This window comes from Microcaecilia unicolor, chromosome 9 (assembly GCF_901765095.1).
Source record: "Microcaecilia unicolor chromosome 9, aMicUni1.1, whole genome shotgun sequence".
Classification (NCBI taxonomy): Eukaryota; Metazoa; Chordata; class Amphibia; order Gymnophiona; family Siphonopidae; genus Microcaecilia; species Microcaecilia unicolor.
In genome coordinates this window covers 63,420,222-63,435,748 of record NC_044039.1, presented here as the reverse complement: position 1 = coordinate 63,435,748, position 15,527 = coordinate 63,420,222, and the positions used below count along the sequence as shown (strand labels likewise).

Below are 15,527 nucleotides of genomic sequence, written 5' to 3'. Positions count from 1 at the left end.
CATGGTGGTGGACTCTGCTCTCAGAAGAGCCAGGAGTACTAGAGACTATGCCTCGGCACCCCCAGGCAGAGAGTCTAGGACCTTGGATTCTTTTGGGAGGCGTACGTATCAGGCCGCAATGCTCGCTGCCAAGATCCAAACATACCAGCTCTACATGAGCATTCACTTACGGAACTTGGTGAAGCAACTGTCCAGTTTGGTTGAAGCACTTCCTCCAGAGCTTGCTGAACCTTTTCACCAGGTGGTCAGGCAGCAGAAGGCGTATCGCAAATTCTTGGCCAGGGGGTCTTATGACACTTTTGATGTAGCATCCCTAGTAGCTGCTCAAGGTATAGTGATGTGCAGACTCTCATGGCTGCGTGTCTCTGACCTGGATCAGAAGACCCAGCAGTGAATGGCGGATGTTCCTTGCCAGGGGGTAATCTTTTTGGAGAAAAAGTAGAGGACATGGTCGATCAGATAAAAAAGCATCATGACGCCATGGATTCTCTCTCTCGCCGGATGTCTTCTGCTACTGCCTACTCTTCTAGGAGGTTTTTTGGAGGGAGGAGGAGTGCTCCCTATTCCTATAATAGGCGTAGGTACACTCCTGCTTCTCGGCAGCCTGTTCAGGCTCAGTCCCAGCATGTGCGTTCTCGTCAACGCCGTGCGCCTAAGGCCCCTAGGGCTCCCCAGCAAAAGCAAGGGATGGGCTTTTGACTGGCTCCAGTACAGCATAGCCGCAGTAAAAGTGTCCATACTGGGTGACTTGCCTGTTAGGGGGAGGTTGATATTTTTTCACCAAAGGTGGCCTCTTATAACCTCCGACAAGTAGGTTCTTCAAATACTCAATCTGGCATCCAAGCCACCCACCAGGAGCTCAATCCTTCAGCTCCCAACACAAGCAGGTACTTGCAAAGGAACGCTCCGCCCTTCTAAAGGCCAATGCGGTCAAACCCGTTCCACCAGGGGAAGAAGGGCTGGGATTCTATTCCAGGTACTTCCTCGTGCAAAAGAAAACAGGGGGGATGCGTCCCATCCTAGACCTAAGAGCCCTGAACGTATTCCTAGTCCAATCTGACCTTGGGATGTCCATTCCAATTCCTCAGCCACAAAATGTGCTGATGACAGATGTATCTCTCCTAGGGTGGGGAGCTCATGTAGATGGACTTCACACTCAGGGAGTTTGGTCATTTCAGGAGAAACACCTTCAGATAACCCTCCTGGAATTACGAGCAATCTGTAACGCTCTCAAGGCTTTCAGAGATTGGCTGTCCAATCAAATCATTTCAATTCAGACAGACAACCAGGTTGCCATGTATTACACCAACAAGCAGGGGGGCACCGGATCTCGCCCTCTGTGTCAGGAAGCCGTCAGGATGTGGCTTTGGGCACACCAGCACGGCATGCTTCTCCAAGCCACGTATCTGGCAGGCGTAAACAACAGTCTGGCCGACAGGTTGAGCAGGATCATGCAACCTGACGAGTGGTCACTGAACATGGACGTTGTCCGCAAGATCTTCCAAGCGCGGAGCACCCCCTCGGTGGATCTTTTTGCCACTCAGACCAATCACAAAGTCCTTCAATTCTGTTCCAGACTTCAGGCCCATGACAGACTAGTGTCAGATGCCTTTCTCCTACATTGGGGAACAGGCCTTCTGTATGCGTATCCTCCCATACCTCTAGTAGGGAAAACTCTGCTGAAACTCAGGCAAGACCACAGAACCATGATTCTGATTGCACCTTTCTGGCCCCATCAGATCTGGTTTCCTCTTCTTCTGGAGTTGTCCTCCGAAGAACCGTGGAGATTGGACTGTTTTCCGACCCTCATCACTCAGAACGAGGGGTCACTTCTACATCTCAACCTCCAGTCTCTGGCTCTCACGGCCTGGATGTTGAGAGCTTAGAACAGTGATGGCGAACCTATGGCACACAGAGCCCTCTCTGTTGGCAAGCATGCCGTCACCAGGACCGCCCAGAGGGTGGGGCAGGGGGGACAAAATTCCCCGGGCCCAGCACCGCAGTCCCCTCCACCCAGGGTTTGCTAGAGCCACCTCGCAAGAGCCGGTTGTTCTTGAGGGTGAGCTGGCTCTCCTCCCTCCCTCCCCCGAGCTACAGGGTGCCTCTGAGTACCTGAAGAAAGCATTCTTCGGGGCAGGCAGGAAAGATCCCCAGTCTTGCCTGCCCGCTGCTGGCGCTGACCCTCCCCTGCTGCCAGATTGCTATTTAAAAATGGCCGCCGAGACTTCTGCTGAAGTCTTGGAGGCCGCCCTTGTAAGTCTCGGTGACCACTTTGAAGAGTGATGCAGTAGCGCTGCAGGAGAGTCAACGCCGGCAGCGGGCAGGAAAGACTAGGGATCTTTTCTGCCTGCCCCGAAGAATCCAGTGGACAACCTGGGTGGCTGGGGGGGGGGGGGCAGAGGAGCGAGGAGAATCGCTGGGTATGGATGGCTGGAGAGGGGAGCAGGGGACAGCAGAATCACTGGGTGTGGGGTGGCTGGAGGGGGGGCATGGGAGAGGAGAATCGCTGGGCATGGGTGGCTGGAGGGGGACAGGGGGAGAGAAAATCGCTGGACATGGTTGGCTAGAGGGGGGGCAGGGGGAGAGAAGAGAATCACTGGACATGAGTGAATGGAGGGGAGAGGAGGGTTGCTGGACATGGGTGGATGGAGGGGAGGGCAGGGGGAGGGTTGCTGGACATGGGTGGATGGAGGGGGGGAAGGGAGAGAGAAGAAATGCTGGACATGGATGAAGGGGAGGGAAGGAGATGAGATGAGGGAAAAGGAAGAGAGGAGAAAAACTGCACATGGATGAAGAAAATAGGCAGAAGCTGGATCCACTGGACAGTCAAGTCTGCGGAGGACCCTGCTTTTACTTACAGATGTAGGGCAAGAAATGAAGAAGAAAGGCGGAAAGTAAATAAATAAATGGAAAGGAAGCCCTGGAAATGGCGTTAAGAGGACAGATAGCAGCAGCCAGCATGATCATTTTATTTTCATTATAGGTCAATTGGAAACAGAGTTATGATCTAGCACAATGGACCTTTATTCACAACACTTCAGATCTTTCCCCTATTTATATCCCTTCTGTCCCCAACATACCTAGTCATTGCAGTAATGATTGTCCCTCTGTATGTCTGACTTATTAGAGTGTAAGCTTCAACAAGCAGGCATTGTCTATTTCATGTGTCTGTAAAGTACTCTACAAATGATAATAATCCTACATTCATGGGCCCTAACTCCAGTCACAATGATCATGACTCCCAGGGTCAGATGATCAATTCCCCATGCTGTTCTGAAAAAGCACTGTAAAAATATCACCAGAACAGCACAGGAAATTAACTCCTCAATGATCAATGCTAATAAAGTGCAAATCTAGGTGTGTTATTAGCACTGATCATCAGGGGACTTCTATGGGAGAATTGTGCCTGGGCATGCACTCAAGGCACAATCCTCCCTCAGAACAGGTTTGACAGGTCCGGGCTGTAAAAAAAAACAAAAAACTGAACCTGTCAAACCTAAAGCCCAAGCCCCTGAACATAAGGGCCTGGAGGTCCAGTGGACCCCCAGATCCCTTACCCTCCCCCCCCAAAGCACGTAAACCCTTCCCACAACCCCACCCCCCATCAAACAAAAAGCTTGGAGGTCCAGTGGACCTCCAGGCCCCTCCCCCAACACATACCCCCCCCCCCAAACACCGGATACCCTGGTGGTCCAGTGGGACCCTCAACAGCCCCCCCCCCCCAACATTAGCCCAGGTGATCTAGCAGTAGGCCCTCCCAACCCAACCCCTTCCCCTGCCCGGTGCATCCTGGAGGAACTCCCTTATATGGTGCTGCCATTTTGAGGTGATGTCCAGAGGAGGAAGAGAGTTCTAGTCTCTTCCTCCTTCAACTTTAAAGTATCAGGAGAGAGGATAGGGTTGTCGGGCCCTCTGCTAACCACCAGGGCTAGCATGGGGGGGGATATCAAGGGTCCTACAGGACCACCAGGTATTTTTGGTGTGGGGGGGGGGCTTTTTTTCACTCCCCCATTCTTCTTGCCTGCTTGGCAAACCCTAATGCCAGCTCCGAGCTGCCCGCTGAGGAATTTGGGAGACCCTGTTTTGCATGCATTTGCATGCAGTTAACGGTCAGAGCCAGCAAGCTCATTGTTTCACATTCTCGCCAGCTCTGATCCTGGGGTGGGGGCAAACACAGGCATTTGCTTCTGATCAACTGCCTTAGTGCACACTAATACCACTGTACAGTGGCACCTAGTTACTAATGTTAACCTTAGTAGTGCAAGCATTAGTAACTAGATGTAAATGCACTGCCAGAATACATATTTAGAAAAAAATATGCTTGTTCTCCTTTAATGGACATCAGTCCTTGCCTCCATGGATTCTATTGCCACATCATTTTTTCTTACAGTAAAAATGTTAGGGGTGAGATATATCAAGGTTTTTTTCCCATAGGCATAGAGTGGAAGGAAATCCTAATATATCCAGCCCTAAAACTCAGACTGTAGGCAAGCCCAAATAACCAAACTAATGTGCTAGATTTAATTAATGTGTCACACTGCAATTTTTCATCCTTAATGATGAGGGTTCTTATATTTGTTAAAAAAAAACAGCTGCTCTACTTACATATTGGTTCCATATATTTTGCAAAGATCCTTGCATAACACACACACTCACCACTAACCCCTTGTTTTGTCACCTCTCTGTATATTTGTCTAATCTGTCAGTTTTTTGTAGATTGTCAGCAGCCTGCTACCTCCATATCGCCACACTGCTCACAACTAACTAGGAGGCCAGACTGCCAGTCCATCAGGTATTGTACCACTAATTCTCTTTTCCATCACTTGCATGCCATACCTATACTTTCTTCTCTTGCTTGTTTCTGAGCTCTACTGGATTTGGTGATGAAAGAACTATAAATATGGCGTAAACAATATGCAAATGACTTATTTCACTTAAATATGTTTTAATTTTAAATATATTTAAAATGTCCAGTAATAGCTTTATAAAAGTAATAATGACCACAGGGGTTGAGGCATTTGTTGCTGTTAATGTTAAAAAATATCATTCACCTTTCAATTTGTGATTTTCAAAAATATTATGCTTTGGCTATTTTAATGTTATCAATAGAAATCAAACAAAATAAAACATGGAAAAGAAAATAAGATGATACCTTTTTTATTGGACATAACTTAATACATTTCTTGATTAGCTTCGTCAAGAAGGGCAACCTTCGAAATCTAATCAAGAAATGTATTAAGTTATGTCCAATAAAAAAGGTATCATCTTATTTTCTTTTCCATGTTTTATTTTGTTTGATTTCTATTGATAACCTTAAGAGTGGACTAACACGGCTACCACACTCCGCTATTTTAATGGAAATTCTTTTAGCAGGCTTCTTGCAATGTCTCTGAATATCTGGGGTCAATCAGGTTGGGGATCATAGCCAGAGTAATTGGGCAAGTGTTCAGCTCAGTAGCAACTAAAAATCTTTATTAGTATAGTTTAGGTTCAAACACGAAATAATCCTGTCCTCCTTCTCAGGTTGTCAGTTCAGGCTGAATATGAAGATTATTCATTACAAACAAACAGAGCTTCCCAGGTTCCCTAACCGGCCTACCAACTCGGTCTCAAAAATGTTCTCTAAGCAGTCTCTGGCACCATTTAAATAAGTCTGTCTTTCCTGTAATGCTTTAGACTTCTTCAGATTCTATCCTGGACTCTGACTTTCCTAAGGCTTAATGCTTGATGGGTATGTACAGAAATGTGCTTTCTTTTGGGAAGTGCATTCTCTATGGAATTTGGACAGAAAGAAGTTTGGGGGGGAAAGTTGGGATGCAACTCCAGAGGGAATAAGTAAGCTTATTGCAATGTAGTTAGATTTGTTTTATCTGACTTTTTTTGTGTGTGACTTGGTGTGTAAAATACTTTCCTGTTAGATTTTGTAGTTCTTTTCGTTAATTATTTTATTTATATTTTAATCTGTAAACCACTGAGATCTGTGTTTGAGTGGTATTTTAATAAACAGAAACATAAACTTCCTAATTAGAATCCCACTCTGTTGGTTAGGCTTTCTTTCTTGGACTCATTAAGGGAATGTGTTGAAGGAAGAATGGTGTTCTCTTATATACTCACTCATAGTCACCATTACAGACCAACCAAATCCAGTGCAAAAGGTCAGGGAAAATACACCTTAAGTAATTTTGAAAATAAGAACTTATTGGTATCTGTGAGACCGCAAGTGGGGTTATGGGGTAGTGCTGTGACTAACTCAGCCATTCAAGAGATACAAATGTGAAAATAAATGTTTTATGCACTTGAGTCCTGGGTCCTGTTGCTTCACAGGCCAGGAACATCAGATATAACAGTTTCTCTTACTTAGTAGCAGTGTTGAATAGGTCTCTGGCTAGCAGACCAAGCAGTCTGTGGCTGGTGGTGCTGCCCCACCCCAAACATAGTTCTCAGGTCTTTAAGAACTCGGATCGGGCTCCAACCAGACCTCAGCACATCTTGTAAGCCTTTGGCTCCAGCCAGACCTCAGCATGTCTTGTAAGCCTTAACAAGAGGCAAAGATGGCTTACCTCAGCAGCTAAACGTATTCTGTAAAGTCATAGGCTTGGGCTTCAGTTCTTCCTTCCCCGGGCCTCCTTCCCCTCAGCCTGGCCCTGTCTTTTAAACTGTCAGGTATTAACTCCAACCCTCCCGGCTCACTTCCTCCTGGGATGGGATCAGTGCTCTTAGGTTGGCCCAGGCTACTTAGAGAGGGACTTCTCTTAAGGGTGAGGGGCGCTGTTCTATAAACCCCAGCACTTACCCTCCCCCTCAGCTCAACTGTAACCACTTGAGCGCCTGCCATTTCAGGGTCCACCTCCCAGTAACGGTCTTGCATCGTTCGCTGGCTAGCAGGCCAAGCAGTCTGTGGCCCCACCACAAACATAGTTCTCAGGTCTTTGAGAACTCAAGGTCTTTGAGAACTCAGGTCTATCTCCAGCCAGACCTCAGCACGGCTTGTAAACCTTAACAAGAAGCAAAGTTGGCTTACCTCAGCCACGTCATAGCAGCTAAACGTATTCTGTAAAGTCATAGGTTTGAGCTTCAGTTCTTCCTTCCCTGGGCTTCCTTCCCCTCAACCTGGCCCTGTCTTTTAAACTCCCAGGTATTAACTGAACCCCTCACAGCTCACTTCCTCCTGGATTGCCACACTGGGACAGACCAAAGGTCGATCAAGCCCAATAGTGGCCAATCAAATATCTGGCAAGATCCCAAAAAAGTTCAATATATTTTATGCTGCTTATCCCTTGAAATAAGCAGTGGATTTTCCACAAGTCAATTTAATAATGGTCTTTGGACTTTTCCTTTAGAACTTTAAACCCCACTAAGCTAACCACCTTTACCACATTCTCTGGCAACGAATTCTAGAGTTTAATTACATGTTGAGTGAAGACATATTTTCTCTGATTTGTATTAAATTTACTACTTTGTAGCTTCATTGCATACCCCCTAGTCCTAGTATTTTTGGAAAGAGTAAACAAATTATTAATGTCTTCCCGTTCCACTCCACTCATTATTTTATAGACCTCTATCATATCTCCCCTCAGCCGTCTTTTCTCCAAGCAGAAAAGCCCTAGACGCTTTAACCTTTTCTCATAGGGAAGTCGTCCCATCCCCTTTATCATTTTCGTTGCCCTTCTCTGTACCTTTTCTAATTCCACTATATCTTTTTTGAGATGTGGTGACCAGAATTGAACACGTTTGAGGTGCGATCACATCACGGACCGATTCAAAGGCATTTTAACATCCTCACTTTTGTTTTCCATTCTTTTCCTAATAATACCTAACATTCTATTTGCTTTCTTAGCTGCCACATCACACTGAGCAGAGGGTTTCAGCAACAATGCCAAGATCCCTTTCTTGGTCGATGACTCCTAACTGGGAACCTTGCATTACATTTTTAGAAGTGCCCCCTAGGGTGCACAGTTGCTGTCCTGGCATGTCAGGGGGACCAGTGCACTACAAATGCCGGCATTTTTTTCCATTATCGCTGAAAAACAAAACCAGCCATCTCAAACCCCAGAACAGCCCTATGCCCAACCTCGAATGCATCAGTCTGTATAATAAAGGGCCAATTAAAGTCCGGGCTGACCAGCAAATAGACCTTGTCAGAGTTTGGAAGGCTACATCCAGCTCTTCCATCCAGTGGCGTTCCTGGGGGGGGGGCAATGGGTGCAGCGCCCCCCTCCCGGATGCAGCACGACTCCCCCCCCCGGCGAAAGAACCCCCCCCCCAGGGTGCACGCCGCTGGGGGGGTGCCATGCGTGCTTGTCCTTCGTTCCATGCTCCCTCTGCCCCGGAACAGGTTCCTGTTCCGGGGCAGAGGGAGCATGGAACGAACGAAGGACAGGTGCGCGCAGCACCCCCCCAGCGGCGTGCACCCGGGGGGGGGGTGTTTCACGGGGGGGTGTCCTTTCGCCGGGGGGGGGTCGCGCTGCATCCGGGGGGGGCGTATCGGCTTTCCGCCCCAGGTGTCAGCCCCCCTAGGAACGCTACTGCTTCCATCCAGTGTTTGTTCTCAGGGACCTTCTTCTGCAGGAGGCAGGTTAGCGGTTCTGCTTTCTTAGCAAACCTAGAAATGAACTGGAGATAATACCCCACGATCCCGAGGAAGGCTCATACTTGCTTCTTCGTCTGGGGTTCCAGCACATACTTTACAGATCTGGGGTCCCACTTGTCCTTTCCCGACCAAGTATCCCAAATACTGGACTTCTTGTCCTTCCAAGAAACACTTCTTGGGATTCACTGCTTCTACTTGGATGAGATGGCTCCTCCAATCTTTCCTGCAGATGTGTAGCTTCCTTGTGGTCTAAGTAGGTGATCCACAAGGTGCTGGAAGGTAGCTGGAGCTCCATGAAGGCTGAATGGGAGCACCGTGAACTGGAACAAACCCTGTGGTGTTGAAAAGGCAGTTTTCTCCTTTGAGGCTGGGGTGAGAGGTACCTGCCAATATCTCTTGGTCAAGGCCAGGGTTGAAAGAATCAGGCCCCTCCCACTAATGAGTTTGACATTGGATAGGCCTCTAGCTTGGAGACAGCAGTCACCTTCCAGAAGTCAATACAAAACCGGATACTCCCATCTAGTTTTGGTACCAGCACAATGGGAGATGCCCAATTACTGGTAGACTCCTCAATAACTCCCAATTTTAGCATTTCAGCAACCTCTTTCGCCACCACTTTCTGCCAGGCTTCTGGGATTCGATAGGCATACTTACTGCTCCAGATCAGCCTTCTGCAAGTCAGAGAGCTGGTAACTAAATGGGACTTGCAAGGGTCTGGAGTCTACTGGGATCTCCGGCCCAAAGTTGTCTCTTTGACCTAAGGCTGCAATCATGGGGACTCACTTCTTCAACAAGTTGACGTGGAAGACCTTCACCTTGTCTCTCTTGTCTGGTTGAGCCACTTTATAGTTGCCATTTGCATAACAAACTAGGACTAGGACTCTATCCCACAGCTGGAAGGTTCATTGAACTGCCTTCTCCAGGCAAAGCTGAGCAGTCTCACCGGCTTTCTTGAACCTTGTTTGCATGGTGATCACATATTCAGCCAAGTTCCTGCCCAGGCTGGGTTCTTCTTCCCAAACTTCTCAAGTCACATCCAGGATTCCTCTAGGCCTTCTCCTGTATAATAGTTCAAACTGAAAGAATCCTGTTGAACCCTGGGGCACTTTTTGGATGGCAAACAGTATATACAGGAGTAGAGAATCCCAGTTCTTCCCATCTTCAGCCACAAACCTTTTGAGCACCTGTTTCACCATCTTATTAAAGCGTTCCAAAAGACTGGATGGTACACCAATGTCTGTAAAGATTTTACTTTGAGCAAGGCACACGCTTCATAACTCTGGTAGTAGTACTTTGGTCCATCAATATTTCTACTGGAATCCTCATCCTGGAGAATCACTGTGGTGATTTTCATGTACTGCAACACAATGGCTTCTGGATAGTGAGTGGCATAATCCAAAATAACCAGGATATACTTATGACCCCGGGTGGTGTGTTCCAGGGGACCCAAGAAGTCCATTGCTATCTACTCAAACAGGGTGTCAATAAGGGGCATGGGTATGAGAGTGTCCGGTGGGACCCTCACAGGAATACTCAACTGGCGGATTAGGCAGGATTGGCAAAAGAACTCCACTTGCTTAAATACCCTTGGCCAGAAAAACTGGGATAAAATCACCTAGCAGGTGACTGTGAGCTAGCGACATGACTTGCCTGTGGTAGGGCTGGGGTACTAATAGCTGCTCTACCTTTTCCCCTTCCAGGGTTACCTTGGCCACCCGATACAGCAAATCATTCATTATGACAAAATAGGGGGGGGGGGATGCTACCTTAGCGTGGTCCTTGTTGCCCATGATATTCCCATCCGCTGCAGCAACCCTGGCTTGGGCTGCCCTAAAGGACTCATTCTCTGACTGCACCCTTTTGAAATTCCCCATACCCCCCTCACTATTCTATTTGGGTAGATTGTCCAAAGGGTTGGGGGTGTCTGACCCATTAGCTTCCTCCTGCTCCAGAACTCCGCTTACTGCAGCTGCTAGATTCAGAGGGCACTGTAGTCTCTCTAACCACTGTTGGTGGCAGGGCTTAGGCAACTTAGGATTTTCAACATATAAATCAGGGTCCTCCAACGGGAAGATCTCAGGAAAAGATTCCGTCTCCTTATTTGGGCCAAAATTGGGGAAACCCGTATAATAGTTCAAATTGAAAGAATCCTGTTGAACCCTGGGTATGGTGGCCAAGACAGTACCACTGCCTCCAGATAAACTTGCCCCACAGGTGTTTTTCAGGACACTTGAACTGTCAGATGCTGTCTCTGGTCCCCATGTACACAGGCCAGGGTCACAGTTCACTCGTAGTTCAGTTGTGACTGATTGAGTACCTCTGTCCTGTCAAGAGCCTTGACACTGCCAGAGGCTACTAATGCATGGTATGGTTGTCCTTCTAGCTCCACTGACAGGCTAGGTGCCTGGGTAGCTGTACCGGCTTGGGCTTCTGTAACACTTGTTGCTGTATCTGATGTTGCTGTTGTTGTTGCTGCCACTGTTCAAAATGCGCCTGCATAAACTGCTGTGGTTATTTGCCGTACACTAAGACCTGGAGTTGCCCCTCCATTTTTTTGCTATAAGCAGCCCAGACCACGCAGTGTACAGAAAACAAAAACCCTGCCTGCCCGGCACTAGCTATATGTTCCCCCCCTCCCCCAAGTAGGGCAAGGCTAACCCCTTTAGCCCGATGTCCCTGTGTAGTGCTGTTTAATTGGCCCAACACCCTGGCAGTCATGGATCCCGGGCAGGGTTATGGGGTAGCCCCTTGACTAACTCAGCCAGACAAGAGATATAAATGTGAAAATAGATGTCTTATTGATCTGAGTCCTGGGTACTGTTGCTTCATAGGCCAGTAACAGCCTTGAATAGGCCTCTGGCTAGCACACCAAGCATTCTGTGGCTTGTGGTGCTGCCCTGCCCCAAACACAGCCTGTTCTCAGGTCTTCTGAGAACTCCGTCCTGGCTCCAACCAGGCTTCAGCATGGCTTGTAAGCCTTAACAAGTCATAGGCTTGGGCTTCAGTTCTTCCTTCCCTCAGTCTGGCCCTGTCTTATAAACTCCCAGATAAACTCCACCCTTCCTGGCTCACTTCCTCCCAGGGCAGGATCAATGCTCTTAAGCTGGCCCAGGCTAGTTGGAGAGGGATTTTTCTTAAGGGTGAGGGGCACTGTTCTTTTTATTGTGTATAGTCTTACTTGCCAAATGAACTTGTCAATAAAGGTTTTAAAAAACCCCCACAAAAAAACATGTTGGGGGCAGATATTTTAAGACTGCAGTGCTTTCTATTTGATGCAAGAATTAAAGAATCACAATAAAAGGAATAAGAGATGAGACTATTTTATCTGTTTTATTTTTAAAGAACAGACAAATAAAGAATGAGAATGGAACTTCAGTTGAACCACATTGGCATTGAAGAATGAACAGCTCCTGCTCTCTGTGAGCTACTCTTCTTCCCTGATTTGTCTGAAGCAAAGTCACAAGCTGGAAGCTTTTGAAGCAGCATGCAATCTATGACTCGTCCTCTGATAACTATGAAGGAGGAGCTAAGAGGAAGAGATGATTTTACTTTTACCTGGTTTGCCAGTTGATTCAGGTCAACCTGAACAGATTCAGTTTTTGTTTTAGTCAGATTCCCAACCTAGATTATTTTGAGTCCAGGAACACAGGCCCACAAGCCATCTCCAGTATGTGGAGCCAGGTATAGTTCTGTTGGCTTTTGGAATTTAGAGCCAGCCAGGGTCATTTGGAAGAAACAGCAGGCAAGTCCATTAGCAATGGGAGTACATTGCTAGCCAACACAAGAGAGACCAAAGAAGAAAAGAGAGCTAAGAACAGAGTAACAGAGAAGGAGAAAAGTGTATACTTCTGTTGGAATTCTGTGACTTTGACAAGATATATGCAGAACTTGTAAAACAAAAGGGGAAAACAGTTTAAAGTATCTAGCTTTTTTGTCAATTTATGTTTTCATCATCTTTATTGATAAGTCGGAGTACAAGAAAAGCAGCAAAGCAACTTGCAGAAATCATTTTTGAGAGATAAATAAATCCTCCCTCCAAAACCCCATTAAAACCCAAAACACAGGCAAGACTTAGCCAAAGAACTTTCAAAATCAGAAAGTCTGTACTCTTATGATCTCCCAGATGACACCTACCAATCCAAACTATACAACCCCACAGGCCCCTCAAAGCATATTAAGAATCCCAGTGCAAGCCCTTGGTGACAAAATCTGTATAGAAACATCCCACACATGATTCAAGAACATTTTTTTACATCTAAAGGACCCACCCCTTGGCTCCATTCTTTTCCATTAACATGAACACATGGAATTTATTACACCAGGCCCAAAAGGAAGGTAGATCAGCCTGGCTTCCGAACTAACTGGCACCTGCCCCTACCTTGCAGCACAAAAACCTCAAGCCTGTCTGGGGAAACAGGAATGGCCAAACTCAAAATGTTTTCCAAAAAGAAAGATTCTTGGGGCAGGCCCACAGAGCATAAAACAAGGTATTAATGTCTAAGTGACACGGTTGACAAAAGCGGTGAGTCTGTTTTCCCCATTTTAGATAGCTGTTCTTGGGTAAGCTAAACATGATGAAGAATGCGAAATTGACAGACCGTAAGGCCTGTTGGAATTCTTCACACAAGAGCCAAAAGATCAAGAGAGTTCTCTGACCAGTGTAAATCTATACACCATTGGCATTATAATTCAGACCAGAGAAAAACTCTCAAAATGTATTGCTTGTAAGGCCTCCGAATCCAGAAATTAAACAAAATGAGATAATTGATGATACGCAAACGCATTACATAGTCATGTCAGACTACCATCACCTAGTTGAGCGAGAAGCTTTAATTTACCATTAGGACCCAACACATGTGAGAGCGTATGCCTTGAATGCCGCATAAATGGAAGTTTTCATTGTCTATGACAGGGGAAAACAAAGCATTCCCTTGAACAGATAACATATCAAAAGTTTTCACAGTTAATTTCCAAAAAAACATAAGTTCCTGCCAAAGTTCCCGCAGCGGGCAGAGCAAAACACTGCTCCATATCTGTAGAGGAAGCATGTGCAAGGGGGTATGGAGCAAATACTTGAAATGCCAAAGGTTAAAATAGTGTTGTTCAATATGCAGCCAATCGCCCAAATTCCGAAGCAAACATGCCTGGTTGTATTTCTTAAGATCAGGTATGCTGAGACCCCCTTCCCGCCAAGAACCCAAAACAACTGGAATGGCATCTTTGGTTTCGAGCCCTCCCTACAAAATTTAGAAAGTATCATATGTAAACTTTGAATGTCCCTTTTCAACAATTTTAAGGGCAGCATTTGTAATGTATATAACTACCGAGGAAATTCTGTCATCTTAAATAACTGAATACAGTCATAGAAGAGGCAACAAACTTAAATTGTTTACTGTCTTAAAAATTGAACAATGAACAAAAAAAGTGCAATCAGCAAACAATAACAGGTAACTGAAATATGGATCAGTTATAAAACTATCTAAACATTTGTTTATTTTCTAAAATGTACCTGGGAAGATCAGCCAAGAGTTCCAAATGAACATGAACTCTTGGGCCAATCAGAGCCCAGAATAACATGCTTTAAAAATAGCTGGTTACAGCACTATATTTTCCCCTCACAGTACTGCCATGGCAGCCTTCCAAAAAAGGAGTAGTTGGTTCATATGCTCCTGGTTATGATTACAATATTCTTGCCATTTCTGTAACAAAAATTCCTGATATTGTTGGTCCCCATATAATTCAACTGGAAATCTACAAGTATATCTCCCATCAGATTCCCCTCCCACTTGTAAGAGGAGCCATACCGGAGATCTCCATACGAACCAATTTCTACTTTGGGTGTCTTTGAAAAAGAGTTACTAGGAGATAATCAATTCTAGATTGTGTAGAATATGCATGTGTATAATCTCGTTCACCTGGATGTAAAACTCACCACACTTCCAGAACATCCACGTGTTACAAAGCAAAGGCTATAAGGAGGCGCCCAGTGGGGGGGAGGGGAGGATTTGATTTGTCTAGGGTGGGATCATATACGGAGATAAAATCTCTACCTATAAAATGAGTTACTATATGTTATAATAAGATTATTGTGCTGCAGGGAACGTGTTACAATAAACTTTGTCCTTTTGAGTCATCTTCGATGTTTTCTATGTGACCACAAGCCTGCAAGGATTTTTGTTCTGTGTGTACATCGCCTAAGTGAAATGAAACATAATGCCAGTCCACAGGTCTAGGCCTGCAAAGCACACTTCCATGGGGAGGGGGGAGCATAAGGTAGCATGTGGGAAGGAGACCCAGGAGAACAAAATCCAAACAAGTCATAAAAAGGCACGGACCACAATCAGCCCCCCAATAGCCTCCAATCTTCTCCCATTGCCAGCAGCTGTCCCACAGGTCAGAAATAAAACACCTCCCAGATGATAAAGCTAGATCAGGACAGTCCAGTGTCACAGCTGGTCCAATGTTTGGTCCAATGTTCCATATTTGAGGGGTGTTAGGGAGCTCTGAGTGTTCGGTAGTTGTCTACTAGGAAGGAAGATGTAACCACTCTATAAAGGTCTTAGCGGTCTCAGTTATGTCAAAGAAGTGAACCTGGCCCTGATGATGGACTCTCAGGCAGGTTGTTCTGCGAGCCCCCCTCCCCTCCCCCCCACAAAATAATACTGAAATAAAAAAAATATTGCAAATATGATAAGGTAGCGTTTTGCCACCACAAAGTGCATGAAGGATTGCTACCTTATGGGCGTAATTCAGCATTTTCTACCTTCTGAGAGCCTAGTCTATGGGCTTGTTCCACCCACAGGGGTCCCAAATGATTGGGTAAGCCCAACTCCCTTGTGAAAAGCGCTTCAAGAAAGCCAATTAATTCATCATCCAAAACTATTTCTGGGATGCCGATCAAATGGAGATTACTCCATCTGGAGTGATTCTTCAGATC

General features: G+C 46.2%; 1 protein-coding gene across 1 annotated transcript in view; it reads left to right on the top strand.

Moving 5' to 3' along the window:
• Window positions 1–14,631, top strand: part of BICD1 (BICD cargo adaptor 1) — a 1,008,636-nt gene extending 994,005 nt beyond the window's left edge. The window contains exons 9-10 of the mRNA XM_030213885.1: window positions 4,717–4,792; window positions 11,933–14,631. Coding sequence (XP_030069745.1) covers window positions 4,717–4,792; window positions 11,933–11,945 — 89 coding nt within the window. The 3' untranslated portion in view covers window positions 11,946–14,631. The remainder of the gene's footprint in view (window positions 1–4,716; window positions 4,793–11,932) is intronic.
• Window positions 14,632–15,527: the final 896 nt, after the last annotated feature.